At 37.3% G+C, this 19,178-nt stretch overlaps 2 protein-coding genes across 2 annotated transcripts; both read left to right on the top strand.

Moving 5' to 3' along the window:
* The first annotated feature begins 4,264 nt into the window (after window positions 1–4,264).
* LOC104115540 (probable polygalacturonase) lies at window positions 4,265–8,719 on the top strand. The gene is made up of 6 exons (XM_009626207.3): window positions 4,265–4,486; window positions 5,818–6,135; window positions 6,564–6,684; window positions 6,775–6,949; window positions 7,053–7,123; window positions 7,632–8,719. Exons 1-6 carry the CDS (start codon window positions 4,457–4,459, stop codon window positions 8,303–8,305), a joined length of 1,389 nt encoding a protein of 462 aa, XP_009624502.2. The 5' UTR covers window positions 4,265–4,456; the 3' UTR covers window positions 8,306–8,719.
* Window positions 8,720–17,900: 9,181 nt separating this feature from the next.
* Window positions 17,901–18,811, top strand: LOC138907237 (uncharacterized). The gene is made up of 2 exons (XM_070197729.1): window positions 17,901–18,356; window positions 18,479–18,811. Exons 1-2 carry the CDS (start codon window positions 17,901–17,903, stop codon window positions 18,809–18,811), a joined length of 789 nt encoding a protein of 262 aa, XP_070053830.1.
* Window positions 18,812–19,178: the final 367 nt, after the last annotated feature.

Raw genomic sequence — 19,178 nt, 5'->3', positions numbered from 1 at the left:
AACCAAATATCACTTATGAAAGAGATCTCACCGTGCGAACGGGCCTCCCATCGGCCCTTTGAAAGCTCGCGCCACGAGCGCTCAGAATAAGGCCTTTGCAATACGATGACCTCGACCCACTCCTTGAGTTGAGGAACTGTGTTCGAGATCTGAGCAACAACTGCACCATCACAAAACACCGATAAGAAGGAAGAAAAAGGGCGATAAATAAAATCTTGGAAGCAAAATTATATACTTACGTTTCTTGTTCCACTTCTCAGGGAATGACATGTGCTCGGCCGGGATCAAGTCCGAGGTCCTCACTCGGACGAAACAACCTAGCCAACCTCGATCCCTATCTTCATCGATACTCGAGAACGCAACTTAATTAGTCCAACGGGCGAGCTTGATCAGTCCCCCCTGGTATAGTCGGGGACTATATAAGTGCATGAGGTGATCGATCATGAAAGGGCACCCTTCGATCTTGCTTACAAAGAAACAGAGGAGGATTACGATCCTCCAGAAAGAAGGGTGAATTTGACCCAGGGTTACCTTGTATCTTTTGCAAAAGTCAACGATAACCGGGTCCAAGAGGCCCAACGTGGAGGAATAAGTGTAAACACTTAAGAATCCCTCGACGTGAGTGGTGATAGCTTCATTAGGTTCAGGAATCACCACATGTTTGTCAGTCCAGTTGCAATCTTTCTTGACTTCGGAGAGAATATCCTCGGTGATCGAGCAGATATACCACAAGACCTCCTCACACCGGTCTGGTACGGATGAGGGCTTTTCGACTTTAAAATCAGCATTTACCGGGCATCCCCCCAGGATGAACATTTTTAGAGGAGGTTTCGGTGTTGGTTCCTCGATAACAGTGCGTGAAACGGTCTCTTCGGTAGCCAACCGCGAGGTAGAATGAGTTTCTTTTTGGGGAACCGTTTTGGAAGTTTCGCCATTTCTTTATAAAGAGGAAATAAGGAAAAAAAGGAAGTTAAAAGAGTATACTCAGTGGTTTGAGAAAAGGTCGAGTGAGAGTTCTTGTAAAAAATCTCAAAGTAACAAGAATATAAGTACTTGGAAGTATTGAAATTTCTTAGGAACGAGGGCAGAAGGTTTGAATGTAAAGTTTGGATGAACAAATTAGGGGGTATTTATATTTTTCCAGCGACGGTTCACATCTAGGAGTGGCCGACTAGCAACTGACAAGCGTTTAATGCCATTAAGACTTGACTGACGAGACATTTCGAAGGTTTTGTCATTTCTATCGGGTGATATCGAAGAAAGAATCAGAAGCTCATGTTGTTTCTCGTCGCCTACTCTCTGAAAAACGAGGGGACTATCTGTGTACGGTCGAAATCGAGCTCGCCTACGACATGACAGGTCAGGAACATGACAACCAAAGACTGAAGATCGACCCCGAATCCCACCGAGCTAGAACCCGGGGTCATAACGCCTGCCTTCGAGAACACTGAGTTCGTAATCCCATAGTCGACCTTAGCCTCGATCGAGCTCGAAGAAGCGTTGTTAGCATAACCAACAGAAGGCTGAAATATCCGTGACCGGTCAGATATTACGGCGAAAATCTCGGCACATATCAACAAGGCACCGACAATCATCAAATCAAGAGATTTTTTTCCTTTTATAGAATTGTACCTAAAGTAGCACTCCTATATTATATAAAGGGGGGGGGGGGGGGGTCTGATAATTCATTACACATTGTAACACGTATTCTAAAGCTATATATCATTTTTATTTTAAGCTCTTGTTCTTCTGTATCCTGGCACCGATCGGAGCGTACCTAATTCGAGGGTGATTAACCTCCCAAGGCTAAGATCGTTCAATTCGTGTGATTTGCATTTACTTTATCATTATTTATTTCAATTGCAATCTAATTTATCATTTTGTGTCAAGTTAGTCCACGTATCCTTAAAACCACTTACAAATTCAATTGTTATCCGATTTTGAGGGTAAACAATACCAACCAATACATGATGCATATTTTATCATTAAAATATACAAGCTAATAAGTAACATATTGTCGCCTTAGTTTGTAATTTTGACCATAAAACATTAACAATATAATTTAGTGTAAACATCAAATACAACTTACGAGTAAATTTTTTAATTACGAATTGATTTAACTGTTGTAACCTTACACCTTGACTTGAAAAAAAGAATTTACTTGCACTTTGTGCATGCACCAAATAGATGTTAGAAAAAGAAGTAATTCGTTTGATGCTATTTTAATTAAAACATGTAGGAGGCCGGAGTAACTTTATTTAGATAGTTAAGTTTTGAAATAACTCATTTTAAACAAACAGGCTAAGGAAAACTGACAGGAAAACTTGAAAGAAACACCACCTTAAAATCTTTTAGAGCAGGCAATTAGTTTAAAAGAATATGACTAACTGGAAAAGCACAAGAATAAAAAAGGGAGAGGGAATAATTGGTAGATTGAGTTCAACGGAGCACAAGAGACAAGGAGGACCACAACAGCAAGGCTATTCTAATTGGGTCATGACATTTGCTGTTTTTATGTGTGTTATTAGTAGAAGAAAGAACAAGAGCAGGACCCACCGGGGTGGAGTGGGGTGGTGGGGGGATCCAGCCCACTACGGCATACCCCTATATGATCTGGCTAGTTCAGTGTTGCCAGCCTTGCATTTTCCACACATCATTGGTGTGGCCCCCTCCTAAATTCTCATCAAGCACATGCAACCTCCTCCTAAGAATGACCTTATTAGCCATCCCTCTAAATTTTGGTGGACAAAATTATTTGATGTGTAGTCAAATCTTATCGTAATAAACTTGTTTGTTTCGAATATTTTTAGATGTTATAGCGAAATACTATTATATAGAACACATATTATAACATAATATGAAAAGTAATTTCGAAAAAGCTTGATTTTTATAGTGAAGTGTTATTATATAGGGATGCTGTTATAGAGATGTCTGACAGTATATACCAATATAAGTATTATTTAGAATAGTTGAGGGAGGTACTACGAGTAAGTATTTAGTAGAATAGTTGGGGTACGATAAAATTAATTTAATCACCACCGTAATGAGAAAAAGACCCAACTAGATATAACAAGTTAAACTAGTGTCCCAAACTCACCAATTCGATTAATTCAGATTTGCGCCATAGAAAGTCTACTATAGTGTAGTGGGTTCAGCCCCATACAAAAGATAGTTCTATATTCGAGGTTCGAATACTAGACTTATGTTAGTGAAGATTTTTTTTTAATTACAAATTTCGTAGGACGAAAGTAGTTTAGTTTCTACTACTACAATGATGATAGGGAGACTTATCGTCTGTTTGCCAAGCTTCTAAAATCAGTTTATTTTTAAAAGTGATTTTTTGAAATATACTTTTTAAAAAAGTGCATTTGGTGAGAATCAATTTGTGTTTGGTTAATTAGTTTGAAAAGCACTTTTGAGCATTAATTAGTGTTTGACCAAACTTTTAAAAATTTCTTCTAAGTGTATTTTTCTCAAAAGTGCTTCTCAAAAAAATATTTTTGGAGAGAAGCTACTTTTTTCTGCTTCTCAAAAACTGTTTCTGCTTCTCCTCAAAAGTACTTTTTTTTCCTTCCAAAAGCTAGCCAAACAACTCAATTTTTGGCAAAAAGTGCCAAACATGCTATTATACATTTTAGTGTTTATACAAAACTAATAAATATATAATATTCTTGTATATTTTTTTTGTTATTTTTAATTAAAATTAATTAATATGGTTTAATGTAAATATCGATTATTCAATTCGACGGAAGGAGTCATTGGGTCAACATCGGGATACTCCCTATAATTGATACAAATTGACCAGTAAGCTGGATCTCTTAGGACAAAACTGGTAAAGAAATTTTACCTGGCGGAATTAGGAACCTATTAATTGTTTTAGTATTATTACCTAAAGTCATGCTTATAACTGTAGTAGTTACAACAGTCAATGCCTCTTACTGCTTCAAGTTGTGCTGATTGAGTGTCGGCAATGTCCGTTAGAAAATTGACTAAAATTTACAAGAGTGATTAATGGCTAATAATTATGGGAATTAAATATGATTATTCTGTAGTCCTTTCTTTCCATTATTTGTTAGACTAAACCCCATATAAAACATTACAAAAATGAACCAAACCAAAATTGTTTCATATTCATTGTGTTGTTATAGTGTTAATAATGTGTAGATGAAGAGCTGTCTTTTTCTATTTCTTCGCTGTCCCTTTCTCTTACCGTCCGTTTTTCTTTTCTATTGGTAGTACTACTAGTAGTATTAGTTCCATATTTAATTTATTACTAGTATTTTATTTATTTTTCTCCTTAATTGCCACTCACTCTCTCATCATCATACAATTAACATACAACCCTCTTATTTTCTCTACCTTCCCTTCTTCATCCTCCCTCTTCTCACTTTGGTTCTACAAAATTAATAAGCATTTTTTGGAGAAGAGGGGTGGTTTCAGATTTGTGAATGACACTATGACACAGAATATAATCATGAAGAGGCTAGTAAGTACGTTTGTTTATTTATTATCATTTGTGTTCTTGTATTTGTTCACTGAATAATTACTAGGGGTGTCTTGTTTTTGGACTAAATCTTGATTTCCTCGTCAGTAGTCTAACATTTTGACTTGAAATATTACTGGGTATTTTATTTGGTGGCAATCTATATTCTTCAAATTGATTTGTTCAATTGGTTTGGTTTCTCTTCTTTTTCTTGCTGAAGAGAGGCTCTGAATTGCCTTTTTGTGACAGATTTTTTACAGATTCGCTTGATCTCTTCTTTTCTCCAACTAGGGTGCCTATTGTTTTGTCTACATTGTCCTTTTTTCCCAAAACAAGAATTGTTGGATTTAAGTTTTGTTTGGATGTTATTTTGCAATCATAAAGTTTTGATTTTTTTACCCTTTACTTTCCTACTTATCACGGAAAAGAATGAAATTTGTTTTGTATTATAGCCCATCAATCTTGGTAGTTGGATCTGATAGGGAGTCACTACTGGTATACATTGACTTTGCTTCAGTACTAGTATAAGTTAGACCAAGTTATCAATTTTCTCTTTCTTTTTTATTCTCATAAATTGTTTTCTTTGTTTCTCCTCCCCTTTTGAACTTAAAATTGTTCAGCGTTTTTGCTCCAATGAAGTCTCTAACAAGTTGAGTTCTTTTTCTATAAAAGGAAAATAATATCTAGCTGTGTTCTTTCTACTGGTATTACCTGCTCCTTTGTGACATCTACTTTTGTAGGAGTTCACTTGTGATTAAAATTTGTAATTGGGGTTCTTCTTTGTTGAATGTGGGAAAAGATTAAAGCTTTTTCAATGTGGTCATCTGCTTTCTACATATTTTTTTTTCCTGTTAAATCTCTTGAACAAAAGAATGTGAATGTGAAAGGGAAAAAAACAGCAGCCAAAGACCTGAATTTTTTATTTGCGAGATGTGCTAAAAGTGAAACTTGCCAAAATATGTTAAATTACGATATGGGATTGACCACTCTTCTGCATCACTTTGGCACTTCATGCCTGAATATCTTGCCTGCAAATTGACATAGATTTTGTTAGCTTACATGATCGTGAAAGCTTGAGGGGAGCCTTGGCGTAATTGGTAAAGTTGCTGCCATGACCAGGATATCACAGATTTGAGCCGTGGAAACAGCCTCTTGCAAAAATGCGGGGTAAGGCTGCGTACAATAGACCCTTGTGGTCCGGCCCTTCCCCGGGCTCCGCGCTTAGCGGGAGATTAGTGCACCGGGCTGCCCTTTTTACATGATTGTGAAAGCTTAGAAGTAGTAATATGCTGGATGATGAATGATTTACCATTTCTCTTTGATTTTGTTTCCAGGCAGTGCTACTTTTGCTATTGGCATTCAGTCATTGTATATTACATACTGAAGCTCAGTTTGATGGAGAATGCAAGTTCAATAAGCCTTTGAAACCCAGACCTCACAGTGTCTCAGTATTGGACTTTGGGGCTGTGGGGGATGGGAAAACTATAAATACCGTAGCTTTTCAGAATGCTATTTTCTATCTCAAGTCCTTTGCTGATAAGGGCGGTGCGCAGCTCTATGTTCCCGCTGGCAAGTGGCTGACAAGAAGCATCAATCTTACTAGCCACCTTACGCTGTTCCTGGAAAAAGATGCCGTTATTCTAGGATCTGAGGTTAGCCACTGGTCTTTGCCTGCATGTCTTTTTTTTTTTTGCACTTCTAATCATATATATTTGTGTTTTAGCCAAAAAGGCTAGCCTTAGCAAAACTAAAACATTTTTTCTGGAAAAGAAAAGTTCAGTAGTCGTGTAATAGGTTCGATCAACAAGTGGTTTCAAGCACGAGATACATTGGCATTTTGGAATTAGATTCTATGGCTTATTGTTTCACAAATAAAATGAATTCTTGACATATTCGTGGTAACTCCAATAGAGAGGTTTTCGACATGATATGTTGTCTATACTGCAGTAACTCAAATTTTAGTAACTACATTTTTAGTTGCCAATGATGGTTTAGATAAGTGCTTCAATTTTTATCCATCTATCAATTTGGATCATCTTAATGCATGTCATGGTAAATATTTTATGTGTTCAATATTCAGGATTATGCTCATTGGGATGTAGTTGAAGCCTTACCATCTTATGGCCGAGGTATTGAGGCACAATATGGAAGATACCGCAGCTTGATTGCTGGAAATAATTTAACTGATGTTGTAATAACCGGTAGGAATTCCTTCATTACGCGGATTTTTAGTTTTATGTTTCTCTCTGTCCCACCTTCATGCAACCTTCTGATTTCTAATAATTTTGCAGGTAACAACGGGACTATTGATGGCCAGGGCTCTATATGGTGGGAGATGTTCAATTCCCATTCCTTAAATTATACTCGACCACATCTAGTAGAGTTTGTTAGCTCCAAAAATGTTGTTATTTCAAACTTGACCCTTTTGAATGCTCCTGGTTGGAACATCCGCCCAGCATATTGCAGGTAACTTGATTTACCCCTATAAGGAGTTTAACGTTTCATATACTTCTTGCTTGTGTTAAGATCTGGGTTTGGCTAATCCTTGAGAGAATTTTACGTTTTGCAGTAATGTGATCATTCAGAACTTAACGGTTCATTCTCCACGAGACTCCCCATACACTAATGGGATCGTCCCAGGTTGGTTAAAAATAAAATCTTTCGCCTTAGTTTTTAAATGGCCAAGCTAATTAAAAAGCTATATTTGTCTTAGACATTCATCAGTTAAGTGTTCATGGGTCTTCAAAATTATCTAGAATGTGTCTTACGATGGAAGCTTCTCAAGCACCACAAAAACAACTTTTGCAGATCAAATTTAGCTGTTCGTAAAGATTAAATGCTAGCTTTCCAGATATTGCTAAAATCTGAGTTTTGATGATAAGAGCTTCCTTGTAGCATCATAGATACAAATTTCTTTAGACTTTAATTGTGCAAATAAAAGTGAAGTAGCTAATTCTTCATGCCTGAGTAATATACATATGATTGGTACATGAGCTTGGAACAGATTTGTCTTTTTGTGATGATAAAGTGAAACAATTAGGCTTGTTGATTTTGTGAAAACATGTATGTTATTCCCTTTGTTTCTAAGTAATTGATACACCACGTGTTTAGACCTACATAACATGCAACCTTATGTGTACTTTTTCAGATTCGTCTGAGCATGTCTGCATTGAAAACAGCAACATTACCATTGGTTATGATGCTGTCGTTCTCAAAAGCGGTTGGGATGAGTATGGTATTTCCTATGGGAAACCTACCTCAAATGTCCACATTCGAGGTGTGAGGTTACAGTCGTCTGCAGGTTCTGCTGTGGCTTTTGGTAGTGAGATGTCTGGTGGTATCTCCAATGTGCTTGTTGAGCACATTTCCCTACACGACTCCCTTTTCGGGATTGACCTGAAGACAGCAAGAGGAAGGGGTGGTTACATCAGAGATATTCTCATTATGAATGTGGTTATGGAAAATGTGCAAGTGGGAATCAGGGCCACAGGTTACTATGATTCGCATCCAGATGAGAAATATGATCCCTCTTCATTACCTGTAGTTAGTGGGATCACCTTTAAGGACATTGTTGGTACGAATATTTCGATAGCAGGCAATTTCACTGGGTTATCTGAATCTCCCTTCACCTCAATATGTCTATCAAATATCTCTTTCTCCATTTCTTCCGACCCTTCTACACCATGGTTATGCTCTGATGTATCGGGATCTTCTGAAAATGTGTTTCCTGAACCATGTCCTGAGCTTCAGAGCTCGTTTTCCAGTTCTAGTTCTGCTTGCTTTGCTCTTCCAAACCCATACACTGAAATTGCAGTATTATAATCTCCGATTGGAACTATTTATTCATTGAACCTGAACAGTGAGACACATATCTTGTTCAAGTTCTGGTGTACAATCTTTCAATAAGATGCAAGTCAGAATCTTCGGTATCATGGTTTCCCAAGTCAACGTCAAAACACTGGTGAGCAATCTCTTCAAAAAAGTAGCCTTGCACTGCACATCGTTCCTGTGTACAGCATCCGTTTCTTTTATTCATGTGTAAGAAAAGTTTTGGTAGTTCAGTAAATTCAGATACGTCGTTCCTTGTGTCATTCTTCATTTGATTTTTTTTACATTTGTAAATTGGGTTTATGGAGATTGCGGTAAGATTGGTTAATGCTATATGGTTGAAGGAGTGTTATTGTTGATTGTCATTGTTGCAATAAAAAGTTCTAGCCATTTGATTAAAACATATAACGCTTGCTCTTTGGTCTTTGGTTCAAGATCTCATATTTAGACTCCTGAAAAGCTTGTATCAATGGTACCTTCACATACATCGCATTTTGAGTTTTAAGTTATGTCAAACATTTGAAGATCATAATGTTCATAATGGGAAAATCTATAATGCAGAATAGTCTAACAGTTCGCGAATTTGGTTTCATTCCAACCTTTTCTTTGTCCTTTGTCCTTAATTTTTTTGTTTTTTCCCCATTCGAATTAAGGTCCTGTTTGGATCCAATAAGCTTGTAACCATTTCTATTGTCCTTAAATTTTGGTTTTTGCCCCATTGGAATTAAGGTCTACCGAAAACAACATCTCTATCGTCACAAGGTAGGTGTAAGGTCTGCGTACACATTACCCTCCCCATACCCCACTTGTGAGATTACAATGTGTTTGTTATTGCGGAGTTAAGATCCTGTTTGGATCCAATAAGCTTGTAACCATTTCTAGCTCCCCCGGTGGACACCATAATGCATTGAAAAGTTGAATTCTGAAAATGGAGGATATTAACCCCCAGCATCTGTCTTTATGTCATCAAGATATAGTTTTCAATAGATACAAACAAGCTCTTGGGAAAAGTTGAAGAATAAGGAAAAAGTTGTTGAATCTTAAAAGCAAAATTGCTGATTGCTGCTGCAAAAGCAATTCAGGAGACTTTGGTGGAAGGGGTGTTCAAGGAAAAACCGAAAAATTAAATCAAACTGATAAATTGCATAAATTGATTATAAATCGACTTGTACTTGGTTTTGATTTGCTTTGTTGCAAAGTAGTTTGGCGAGTTATTTAATTACATTTGTTTTTGTATCATTTTTTCTGAAACATTTTCTTAATGTTGCATGAAAAATATCAGCAATTGCTGCAGTGTTTTATTTGCAAACTGTAATTTAGAAGAAAAATAAAATAAATGGAGGTTGAAACAGATAGATTGCAAGTGCAATGAAGAATTTTCTTTCTACTTGAAGCAAGTTAACTGCAATTGGTTTATTATTATCATGACCCAAACGAACTCAATCCCCCCCCTGGACAAGAAGAAAAAGAAAACAAAAGAAGAAAAAGTGGAAGGAAAAAATAAGTGAGTTTACCAACATTATCACGTGTTTGGTTGCGAAAGTTTTGTTAGTCCCGCCAATATTGTTGTATATGTAAATAATAATTCTGCAAAATATAAGTTATCGTAATGAAACAATAAATAATTCGAGCCCACTGAATTCACAGTGTTTCCTTAAGGAATTTAATCCCCTCCTAGTACCCAAGGTAATGGATTATTTCCTCCCAGGATAGAACGAATCACACACTGGTGTAGCGGTACTTCAAACCCCAGTGTTTCAGCGAACACAAAGTTCGGTAGCAAATCACACTTACAGTTGCTTTGTTTGAAGTTAAAACAATGCAGAACAAAGGAGTAGAAACTCGTATGGAAATGCTGAGAGGAAGGAGTGCAATGTATAGCCAAAGTTGAGCGTTTTCAGTTTATGTCTTGTGTGTTGTGTGTGTCTTTCTTCAACAGCTGCTGCACATATATATAGCAACCAATGTTGAAGAAGAACAATAGTCCACCCTCCATGGTGGAGCAAGCATTAGCTTGTTTGTGGAGCAAGCACAATCATGGTGGGAAGAGCATTAGGCGGCTGCTTTGTGGTCAATACACGGATTGGAAAATATCCGTTACAAATGCGGATAATCTTACGTTAATATTTACTATTAACAAATAAATTTGGTCCAAAAAATTAATCAATCAATCGATCATTTGACCAAATCCAAATCCAAATTCAAAGCCGTAGCCGAAGCCGAAGCCGAGCCGAGCCGAGCGAGCGACGACGACGGCGGCGCGAGGCTTGCTTTCTTCTTAACTCTTTAAGAGCTACAAGAAGAGCAATTATATATATACCCACCAAAAATCTCTTCCTCTTCCAATATGGGACAATGTCTCATTGTCAAGAGGGGAAAACTTAAAAATTTTACTCAAAATTTTATTTTCCCTCCATTTCCCATTCACCCTCATTTTAAGACTATTTTATCTTAAAAACAAAAAACCTCAACAATCCCCCACATGAATGGGGAATGGCTATATCACGGAAGTATGCATGAAAAAACTGTGTGATTTACAAACAAGGATTAATCGCATCTGGATAAGTAGGTTTCCCTTTGAACTTTCCGTAGTAAACTTATGTCGGATATACTCGGTCAATCGGTAGATTTGATATCTTTGAACCGTCGATCTTTGGTGTATACCTAGACAACCATAAGTCACACAATCAACCCTTAACCGTCTTTGGTTCTCATTGTTGTGTTCGTTTCAGCCATGAACACCGCCTGGTTTCATAAGTGCGTAGAGAACTGGCCTTACAAAGTTCTCCTTGAAGCGGCTAACACTTCACACTTACATAGGTGATTCCTAAACGTGTCATCCTGTAGATACACTATTTGATATACCCCGTATCAAATTTAGAAATCATTAAAAAGCCTTAATGCTTTATCCTTGGTACTGAACATTGTCTCATCACGAGAACGGACTAAAATTTTATTTGACAATGTTGAACCGTCATTAATGACTTTGTTTGATCTCCTTGAACCTAGATCTTGGGATCTCCAGTCTTCTAGGTAGAGTTACCGCCACAATGACTTGTTCTCGGCCATAGCCCCATTCCCCTTGATGATTTCTCAACTACCTCTCTAGTTAGGCCTTTTGTAAGTGGATCCGACACATTATCACTTGACTTTACATAGTCAATCGTGATAATTCCTCTAGAGAGTAATTGCCTAACGGTTTTATGTCTTCGTCGTATATGACGAGATTTACCGTTATACATAACGCTCCCAGCCCTTCCAATTGTCGCTTGACTATCACAATGTATGCATATTGGTGCCAACGGTTTGGGCCAAAATGGAATGTCTTCCAAGAAATTCCGGAGCCATTCAGCTTCTTCACCGGCTTTATCTAAGGCTATGAATTCAGCCTCCATTGTAGAGCGGGCAATACATGTTTGTTTGGACGACTTCCAAGATACCGCTCCTCCACCAATAGTGAATACAAATCTACTCGTGGACTTAGAATCAGTTGAACTGGTGATCCAATTTGTATCACAGTATCCCTCAATCACCGCAGGGAATTTACTGTAGTGCATGTCAAAGTTCTGGGTATGTTCTAAATATCCCAAAACTCGTTTCATTGCCATCCAATGAGATTGGCCTGGATTGCTCGTATATCGACTCAGTTTACTTATAGCACAAGCTATATCTGGTCGTGTACAATTCATGATATACATTAAGCATCCCAACACACGAGCATAATCCAATTGTGATATGCTTTGGCCTTTATTCTTTGCTAATGCAAGATTCACGTCAATTGGAGTCTTTGCAACTTTAAAGCCCAAGTGCTTGAATTTTTCAAGTACTGTCTTAATATAATGAGATTGTGACAATGCCAGACCTTGAGGAGTCTTATGGATCTTAATTCCCAAAATTAAATCAGCAACTCCCAAGTCTTTCATATCAAACTTGCTATTGAGCATACGCTTAGTAGCATTTATGTTGACAATGTCATTACTCATTATCAGCATATCATCCACATATAGGCAAACAATGACTATGTGATTTGGAACATTTTTAATGTACACACATTTATCACATTCATTTATCTTAAAACCATTTGACAACATTGTTTGGTCAAATTTCGCATGCCATTGTTTGGGTGCTTGTTTTAGTCCGTAAAGAGACTTAACAAGTCTACATACCTTCTTTTCTTTACCTGGAACCACAAACCCTTCAGGTTGTTCCATGTAAATTTCTTCCTCCAACTCTCCATTTAAGAAGGCCGTCTTAACATCCATTTGATGAATTTCAAGACTATACACTGTAGCTAATGCTACTAACATCCGTATGGACGTAATTCTTGTAACTGGAGAGTATGTATCAAAGTAGTCTAGACCTTCTCGTTGTCTATACCCTTTGACTACGAGTCTTGCCTTGAATTTATCAATAGTGCCATCATCTTTGATTTTTCTCTTAAAAATCCATTTAGAACCCAAAGGTTTATTTCCAGGAGGAAGATCAACCAATTCCCATGTATGGTTGTTCAATATGGATTCTATTTCACTATTGACTGCCTCTTTCCAAAACAATAATTCCGAAGAAATCATAGCTTCTTTAAATGTTTGAGGCTCATTCTCCAATAAGAAAGTCACAAAATCTGGTCCAAATAAAGTAGACGTTCTTTGACGTTTACTACGTCTTGGATCCTCCTGATTACATGTACTTTCTTTTGTTTCTTCCCGAGGTCATTTAGATCCTTCACCAAATGACTCATATTCCTTTTTATACGGATATATATTTTCAAAAAATTCAGCATTATCTGATTCTATAACCGTATTATTATGAATGTCGGAATTTTCTGATTTATGAACCAGAAATCGATATGCTTTACTATTTGTCGCATATCCTATGAAAACACAATCAACGGTTTTCGGTCCTATCTTTACCCTTTTGGGTTTAGGAACTTGCACTTTTGCCAAACACCCCCACACTTTAAAATAATTCAAGTTGGGCTTCCTTCCTTTCCATTTTTCATATGGAATGGATTGTGTTTTGCTATGGGGCACTCGATTTAATATTCGATTAGCCGTAAGAATGGCTTCCCTCCACAAGTTCTGTGGCAAACCAGAACTTATCAACAACGCATTCATCATCTCCTTTAATGTGCGATTCTTTCTTTCCGCAATCCCATTAGATTGGGGCGTGTAAGGGGCTGTTGTTTGATGAATAATTCCATATTCTAAACATATTTCTTCAAAAGGAGATTCATATTCACCACCCCTATCACTTCTTATCATTTTTACTTTCTTGTTAAGTTGCGTTTCAACTTCATTTTTGTATTGCCTGAATGCGTCTATTGCTTCATCTTTACTATTCAGTAAGTAAACATAGCAATATCGAGTACCATCGTCAATAAAAGTTATGAAATACTTCTTTCCACCGCGAGATGGTATTGACTTCATGTCATAAATATCTGTGTGAATTAAGTCTAAAGGATTTGAATTCCTTTCAACTGACTTATAAGGATGTTTAACATACTTAGATTTCACACATGTTTGACATTTTGATTTTTCGCATTCAAACTTGGGCAGTACTTCCAAGTTAATCATTTTCCGCAAGGTTTTATAATTGACATGACCCAAACGTACATGCCATAAATCATTTGACTCAAGTAAGTAAGAAGAAGCTGAAATATTATTATTGTTTTCCACAACCATTACATTCAGATTGAAAAGGCCCTCGGTGAGGTAACCTTTTCCTACAAATATTTTATTCTTACTAATGACAACCTTGTTGGACACAAAAACGCACTTAAAACCGTGCTTAACAAGAAGTCCAGTAGAGACTAAATTCTTTCTCATTTCGGGAACATGAAGGACATTGTTCAAAGTCATGACCTTGCCAGAAGTCATTTTCAGAAATATCTTCCCATATCCTTCAACTTTTGCTGTTGAAGCATTTCCCATATAAACTGTCTCTCCGGGTCCAGCAGGAGCATAAGTAGCAAAAGCTTCTCTAACTGCACAAACATGGCGAGTGGCTCCTGAATCAAACCACCACAGTTTAGGATTTCCCACCAAGTTACATTCAGAAAGCATGGCACACAAGTTATCAACATCATCATGGTTTACTACCATGTTTGCTTGACCCCTTTTCTTGTCTTTCTTCGGAGCACGACACTCCGTAGATTTATGTCCGGTTTTCCCACAGTTGTAGCAGTTTCCACTGAACCGCTTCTTGCTTGGGTTGTATTTCGGACCAGAAGCCTTCTTCCTCTTTTTGTTATCTTCAACAATATTTGCTCCCATTATTATTGAATTTCCACGGCCTCTCCTTTCAGCAGCTTTATTGTCCTCTTCGATTCTCAACCGAACAATGAGATCTTCAAGGGACATTTTCTTTCGTTTGTGTTTCAAATAATTTTTGAAGTCCTTCCATAACGGAGGCAACTTCTCAATCATTGCTGCTACTTGGAATGCTTCGTTGATGACAAGACCTTCAGCAAGTAGATCATGAATAATCACTTGCAATTCCTGGACTTGGATAATAACAGACTTGCTATCTACCATTTTGTAGTCCAAAAATTTTGCGGCAACGAATTTCTTCATCCCGGCATCTTCAGTTTTATATTTCTTTTCAAGCGCATTCCACAATTCTTTTGACGTCTCCACGCTACTGTATACATTATACAGATTATCATCCAGTCCGCTAAGAATATAATTCTTGCATAAAAAATCAGAATGCTTCCACGCTTCAATCACGAGAAAGCGTTCATTCTCTGGAGTTTTATCTGGCAGATCAGGAACATCTTCCTTGATGAACTTCTGTAGACATAACGTAGTTAAGTAGAAGAACATCTTCTGCTGCCAGCGCTTGAAATCAATCCCGAAAAATTTTCTGGGTTTTTCTGCCAGTGCCAACGCCGGTGTTCGGCTTGTCGATGCGTTGGCAGTCACCATCGGAATAGCTTGGTTTTCGTTTTCAGTCGTCATTTTTTCTGTAAAAGAATGACACAAACAAACGTTTTCAAACTGGAGTAAAAATCACGTAGATTTTAATCTCCAACAAAACACCACGAAGGCTTTACTCTCCAAAACGGGAGTACACAAAACTACAAAGGTTTTAGTTTGCAGAATAATAAGAATAACACAAATACAGAAATAATTATTAAATTCCTTAAGCTTGTTAGTCCCGCCAATATTGCTGTATATGTAAATAATAATTCTGCAAAATATAAGTTATCGTAATGAAACAATAAATAATTCGAGCCCACTGAATTCACAGTGTTTCCTTAAGGAATTTAATCCCTCCTAGTACCCAAGGTAATGGATTATTTCCTCCCAGGATAGAACGAATCACACACTGGTGTAGCGGTACTTCAAACCCCAGTGTTTCAGCGAACACAAAGTTCGGTAGCAAATCACACTTACAGTTGCTTTGTTTGAAGTTAAAACAATGCAGAACAAAGGAGTAGAAACTCGTATGGAAATGCTGAGAGGAAGGAGTGCAATGTATAGCCAAAGTTGAGCGTTTTCAGTTTATGTCTTGTGTGTTGTGTGTGTCTTTCTTCAACAGCTGCTGCACATATATATATAGCAACCAGTGTTGAAGAAGAACACTCGTCCACCCTCCATGGTGGAGCAAGCATTAGCTTGTTTGTGGGACAAGCACAATCATGGTGGGAAGAGCATTAGGCGGCTGCCTTGTGGTCAATACACGGATTGGAAAATATCCGTTACAAATGCGGATAATCTTACGTTAATATTTACTATTAACAAATAAATTTGGTCCAAAAAATTAATCAATCAATCATTTGACCGAAGCCGAAGCCGAAGCCGTAGCCGTAGCCGAAGCCGAGCGAGCGACGACGACGACGGTGCGAGGCTTGCTTTCTTCTTAACTCTTTAAGAGTTACAAGAAGAGCAATTATATATATACCCACCAAAAATCTCTTCCTCTTCCAATATGGGACAATGTCTCATTGTCAAGAGGGGGAAACTTAAAATTTTACTCAATTTTATTTTCCCTTCATTTCCCATTCACCCTCATTTTAAGACTATTTCATCTTAAAAACAAAAAACGTCAACAAATTTGACCGAGTTATTGCAAGAGAAGATCGCCTTCTCTATCCTCACATATTGGAACTAAACAAAGATATCGATCGAACGGAAAATGGAATAAAATAAACAAAACAGATTATACGTAATCAAGGATCATAGACGAATAAAATTTTATTTTTTGGTTAGTCTATTCTGTATTGGTGTCGTGTAGACACACTAAAGGGGTGAAGCGCTCCCGACCAAGAGGTTCTTCATTCTCTATACACGTCTTCGCTTTGGCGTGCGGACTTGATGGGATTCATCAATATCAAGTTCACCCGTCATGTCTAATAACAGCTCTTGAAATTCCTCCAAGGTGTTCGCACCCTGTGTTTCAATTATCAACTGATTACAAAAAGAAAAGACATTGTTTTCACGTTAGGATTTTCATTTCAATAATAGAAACTGAAGGAAGATTACCCTAGATTTTTCAGCTTTCATCATTGTTATCATTTCTTGCATAAACTCGCAGAATTCCTGCTAACATAGTAACACAAAATTACTCCTTTGCAACATCTTTAGTTATATACAAGTATAAGTTACACCTGAAATGGGACAGACAGAAGAAGAAAGGAACTGACTATATCATCATTATCATCTCCTATGAGGTGAAGTAACCCTGTGTCATATAGTGATCTTTCCCTCTTGTCCGATAGAACTGCAAATTATTAATTGATACAAGGTCAATGCAACATATATGATTAGACGAACACTATGCAGATAGTGGAATGCAAAGAGAAGATCCAAGATTTAAATTTGATGGTGCAAGCTTAAAATTCTTATTAATGAACACGTTAAACTTTTAAAATTATATATGTCTATATATACTACGGCCAATTCGGCCTCTAATCGGATGTGCCCATGAAAGAGGGCCGAATTACAGAGAAGGATTGACAAAATTCTAGATCGGTGAAGTTTCAAAGGAGAGCAATAGTAATCCTACATCCAAAAAGAAGAGAAAAGTGAACAATGAGTTAGGAACTCAGGAGAAGGTTCTAGAGTCTAGACCTTGTTTCTCATCTTAAATTTAACATGACAGTACAACGTTACTACTACTTTTAGCAAATGTTTGGACTTCCGAAACAAATGTTACCCACAAATTGTAGAGATGGGAAAATGTATATGTGGTGGTCCAAGGACTTATGTGGTCACTGCCTTCCTTCCAGAAGTTTCATGCACCTTGTTAGGATTTGTATTTGGATGTGTTTATTTATGGTTTAAGTGGGTGAAAAGTTAAGTGAGACAACCCAAAATAAATTAGGGTTGTTTACCTTGTGAAATATACTAGATCAATATTTTTGCGGACATGAATTTTCGTGTCACATAATTAATTAAAGACTAGTTAAGATTTAACTGAGTAACGGTGATAATGAGGTCACTGGAATCCGAACTTGAACATTGCAATTTCAATTATTGATTAATTCCCTTGTAGATCAGAATTTTGTTCAATTTTAATCCCAACTCTAAATAATCTGTCTTTAATCTACTATTGGGAAACTTGCAATGCGATTGTCTTATCTTGGATCATGAACACCGTGTCATTAGACTTTCTTAGCGGAATTATTTATGCATCGAATGCACATCTGATTTGTAAAGACCTACATGGGCATTTTGATAAGGTGAATCGAGTGCGTATCTTTCAATTACACAGAGAAATTGCCACAATTTCACAAGGAACTGATTCAGTTGCAGCATATTTCACCAAACTAAAGGAGCTATGGGCGGAGTATGATACCCTAGTGCCTTCACCGGGCTGTGACTGCCCAAAATCGAGAGATTACATTGAGTATCTGTATCGTCAGAGGTTACTTCAGTTCCTTAGTGGACTTAATGAGTCATATGAGCAGACACGAAGGCAGATTCTTATGAAAACTATTAAACCTAGCTTGAATCAGGCATATGCTATGATCATTGAGGATGAAAGTCAAAGGTCCAATCCATTTCCAGCACTGGCAAAGAAGGTGGATCCATTGGCTATGCAGGTTGGTCGAAGACAACCTTACACCGGAAAAAAAAATCTTTTATACAGTGTGAATATTATAATATAAAAAGTCATTTGAAGAAAAATTGTTACAAATTGATTGGTTATCCAAGTGACTTCAAGGGAAAGAAGAAGTATGCAGTTAATAATATGACTAGAAATGCTGAATTTGACACAAGGCCAGAGGGAATGGAAGGAGGAAACAACTCTGAGCCCCCAAAGTTTGGTTCCTACTTTATAGAGGATCAATACAAGCAGATTTTGGGGATGTTGAACAAGGAAACCACTAATCCACAAGCAAACATGTCAGGTATCACTACATGTTTAATGGCTTATGTATGTTCTGGAGAATGGATCATAGATTCAGGTGCTTCACACTATATTACTGCAGATTTAAATATGCTTAGAACTGTCACGATCCAAAATTCTCACCTTCGGGACCGTGATGGTGCCTAACATTTCACTTGATAGGCAAGCCAACGTTAGAATAATTTAAACTATTTTTAACAATCCATTTTAATTAATTAATAAAGATACTAAACAACTAAAAAAATGTCTGAATTAAAGTGAACAATCCAAAATAATAACGCTGTCTAAATACCAACCCAGAACTGGAGTCACAAGTGTACGAGCTTCTAGAATAATACAAACAATGGTCTGAATAAAAATAAAGTTGTCTGAAAGAAAGCACGCATCTAAAATAATGTAGAAGAGGACTTCAAAGCTGCGAACGTCGTGCATCTATACCTCAAGTCTCCACTGATAGCTGAATCCGAGCAAAATCTACAGTACGCCGCTGGGACCAACTCCGGAATCTGCACAA

Source organism: Nicotiana tomentosiformis, chromosome 1, assembly GCF_000390325.3.
Source record: "Nicotiana tomentosiformis chromosome 1, ASM39032v3, whole genome shotgun sequence".
NCBI classification, from domain to species: Eukaryota; Viridiplantae; Streptophyta; class Magnoliopsida; order Solanales; family Solanaceae; genus Nicotiana; species Nicotiana tomentosiformis.
This window is presented reverse-complemented; position numbering and strand designations above follow the sequence as displayed.

Excerpts from the sequence above, each read along its gene's own strand:
- LOC104115540 (XM_009626207.3), top strand. The coding sequence starts at position 4,457 with ATGACACAGAATATAATCATGAAGAGGCTA. Across the intron at positions 6,136-6,563 it reads CCGTTATTCTAGGATCTGAG|GATTATGCTCATTGGGATGT; the intron begins GTTAGCCACTGG and ends TTCAATATTCAG. Across the intron at positions 7,124-7,631 it reads CACTAATGGGATCGTCCCAG|ATTCGTCTGAGCATGTCTGC; the intron begins GTTGGTTAAAAA and ends GTACTTTTTCAG.
- LOC138907237 (XM_070197729.1), top strand. The coding sequence starts at position 17,901 with ATGAACACCGTGTCATTAGACTTTCTTAGCGGAATTATTTATGCATCG. Across the intron at positions 18,357-18,478 it reads TGGATCCATTGGCTATGCAG|GGAAAGAAGAAGTATGCAGT; the intron begins GTTGGTCGAAGA and ends AGTGACTTCAAG.